Source organism: Antrostomus carolinensis, unplaced genomic scaffold, assembly GCF_000700745.2.
Source record: "Antrostomus carolinensis isolate BGI_N321 unplaced genomic scaffold, ASM70074v2 Scaffold40569, whole genome shotgun sequence".
NCBI lineage: Eukaryota > Metazoa > Chordata > Aves > Caprimulgiformes > Caprimulgidae > Antrostomus > Antrostomus carolinensis.
In genome coordinates this window covers 1-2840 of record NW_010338616.1, presented here as the reverse complement: position 1 = coordinate 2840, position 2840 = coordinate 1, and the positions used below count along the sequence as shown (strand labels likewise).

The window sequence follows — 2840 nt, the reverse complement described above, 5'->3', positions numbered from 1 at the left end:
ATACTGGAGCCTGGGGTTGTTCCTGCCCAGGATCTTCAGATGTTGTAGTTCCTACACGAAGACAAAAACTGCATGGTAAGAATAAAGAGAACGGAAGACTGTTTTTACTATTTAGGAATATTATAAAAGAATTCTTGGCATATAGGTTCAGCACTTTACTTGCATGAAGTTACAGATCATCTGTGATACATCTACTGGTGTCAATTAACAGATTTCCTACAGCAACAAGCATGTTCCATAAAGCTGAAAAAAAGCAAGTTTACCAAAATCATAATTGCACGATTCGAGTTCTACTACACCACTACCCAGTGGCAGGCACATGGCCATCCCTGTTATTGTACTCCACACGTTTTATTCCCCAGAGTATCATCAGGAGGAAGGCTGTCCATAACATGCCACCCTTTTGTATGTTACACTCACTTTGTAGTATTCCCAGTACTCTGGAATATAACCTTCGGGAATCTCTGCAAGTTCAGCCTCACCTGACAAAGAAAGGAGGGGAGGAATATTTAATTCAAGTCGTTTTGGTTTTTTTTTTAAGTACCTTATATTCTGCTTTTCACATTAGGAAAAGATCATAATTTCACATGGAAAGTAGCTAATCCCTCAATCTGAGCTCTACTCAGAAAAATTGGATCTGTTACTTTTCCAAACACTTCACACTGCATGTGCCTACCTCACAGACATCAAGCCACACAACACAAGGGTGAAATTAGCAGCTATACAGAAGAATTAATTAAGACCAAGTCCACAAAAATGCCCTTTAAAGTACATGAGCTGAAAGCATGGATTTTTCCTAATTTCTCTATTAAATTCTCTATTACAGTAGTAGTTTAAGACACACATTACCAAGCAGAATTTTGGATTTTTTGCTAGATAAGAAGTGACAGTTGCAGTGTGTGCAGCCTTCTTAAAGAGATCTGTAAAGCAAGGTAATACAGACCCCTCACTGGAATACAAACCTGTTCACTAAACCTCACTGATGTTTGAAAGACTGTCAAAAGATGGAATTTTTCCATTTCTAAAAATGTGAAAGCTTTTTAAAAAAAAGCAACAACTAGAGAAAAATAAAAATACTGGAGTCCTGGCTTTTACATCTTCTTAGACAATTTTACTGTAACTGTTAGGCCTATATCGTGGTCTTCCAAAGAGCTAGCCTTAAATGATCTCTTTTTTTCTATCCAGCATGCTTAGTTTCCAATTAATAATTTTGACTGTGTACTTAGTTTAGTCATGACAGAGCACTCACCAATAAAGATGTTGACATATGTTATGAACAGTGCCACTGGTATTCCTGTCAGAAATATATAGAATCTCTGTATAGGGGATAAAAAGAAACAGTATGAGAAACTCAGAAGCTTGACAAAATTTAGATTAGTCTGAAAATGATGTAACAGCCAGTAATTCTTAGATTTGCATTCATAGGTTAGATAGGGATGTTGTATGTAAAGACACACTGCTGCTTAAAATGAGTTAATTAACAAGCTACAATACAGAAACAGCGATGCTGTGTCAGTCCATGAGCCTGTTTAGTTCAGCTTTCACTCTCCCAGAGAGGAGACAATCGGGCTTTCCCCGAGTGCTGCCTCAGTATCTTGTGATGACTGGCTCCAGCATTTAACCGTAGTGAGGCACTAACATCAGTGCAATAGAATCCAACTTAAATACAACCACTGCTGGCTTGGGAACTGGGCAAGACTGATAAAGGAAGCCCGATCACACCAAGGGAGTTGTATCAGGTTGGCTGTCATAACAGGCTTTATCTGAAACCGGGCTTTTTAGGGGTGGAACTCAGGTCAGGCCTCCTAAGTCTCAATCTCCGGATGGTGGTTTAGGTAACTGAAGGCAAACCCTGCAGAACAGTAACAGTAAAAAGGAGGATGGAGTGGAAAGTATTTGTATATGCATATGCTCATTATGCATATATGAACACAGACACATCATTTAAGAATGCTACGACAGCATTAATTCCAGTAGCCATCACAATCTTTGCCATTTAGCTGATCTTGTACCTTTTTACTTCATCTGGCCCTGATTTTTAAAATGTGACAAAAAATTCTTTAGGAGAAAGACTGGAAATTCTTGTTTATGTGAATAGTGCCAATCACATTTTAGATGTTATCACATAAAGAAAATTGTATTTTAGACACTCCTACACCATCTGGAAGGGATGTGTTATACTGAATGTAATACATTTGGTTTTAACTCACCAACAAGTTCAGAAATCGAGTATCATAAAAACTCGTTGCCTTGATAATAAACATCCTCTTCCCATGGTCGCTGCTGTGTCGTACAGGAGCTGAAAATTGAACCAAAATATTAAGTTTTTTTCTCCCTTTGGTGATTGTGCCCAGATAAGGTCAAACATGCATGTGGGAAAAATAAAGCATTATGCAGCAGTGGCCGAGTAGTTACAAGGTGGTTTTCTAGAGGATATCAATGTTCCTAAAAGTCTGCCTGGCTAATTGCCTATTTTGCTAGAATTAGCCTATTTTATTTTTCTAACTTTAGAAGTCGATGTATTTCTACCTGCAAGTCCCAACAAATAAACCATGGAATATCGCTACAGGAGGCCAAGTAAACTCACAGGTTAGTATGCTGGGAAGCTTGGCCTGCTGCCAACTTTGGTCCATTTTCTACCCAAGAAATGCAATTTCTCAGAGGCACAGAGATGCCTGTCGTCCCCCCTCCCGCCGAGGGATCTCCCTGCACCTTCACCGGGCTTCCCACACCTGCTCAGCCTCGGCGGCTCCGCAGCAGCCTCTGGTTACCGCCGCGCAGCCCCGTGTTCCTGCCCAGAGCCAACGCAGGGGAGAAGCGCCCAGAGCCCAGCGACCGCC

The 2840-nt window shown here is 40.5% G+C and overlaps 1 protein-coding gene across 1 annotated transcript; it reads right to left on the bottom strand.

Moving 5' to 3' along the window:
- Nucleotides 1-420: 420 nt before the first annotated feature.
- LOC104519545 (NADH dehydrogenase [ubiquinone] 1 beta subcomplex subunit 5, mitochondrial) lies at nt 421-2368 on the bottom strand (the record flags this gene model as incomplete). The annotated part of the gene is given in 4 exon segments (XM_010175571.1): nt 421-482; nt 1250-1316; nt 2211-2323; nt 2326-2368. Coding segments are annotated over 4 exon segments (285 nt in total), but the record flags the coding sequence as incomplete, so codon positions are not given.
- Nucleotides 2369-2840: the final 472 nt, after the last annotated feature.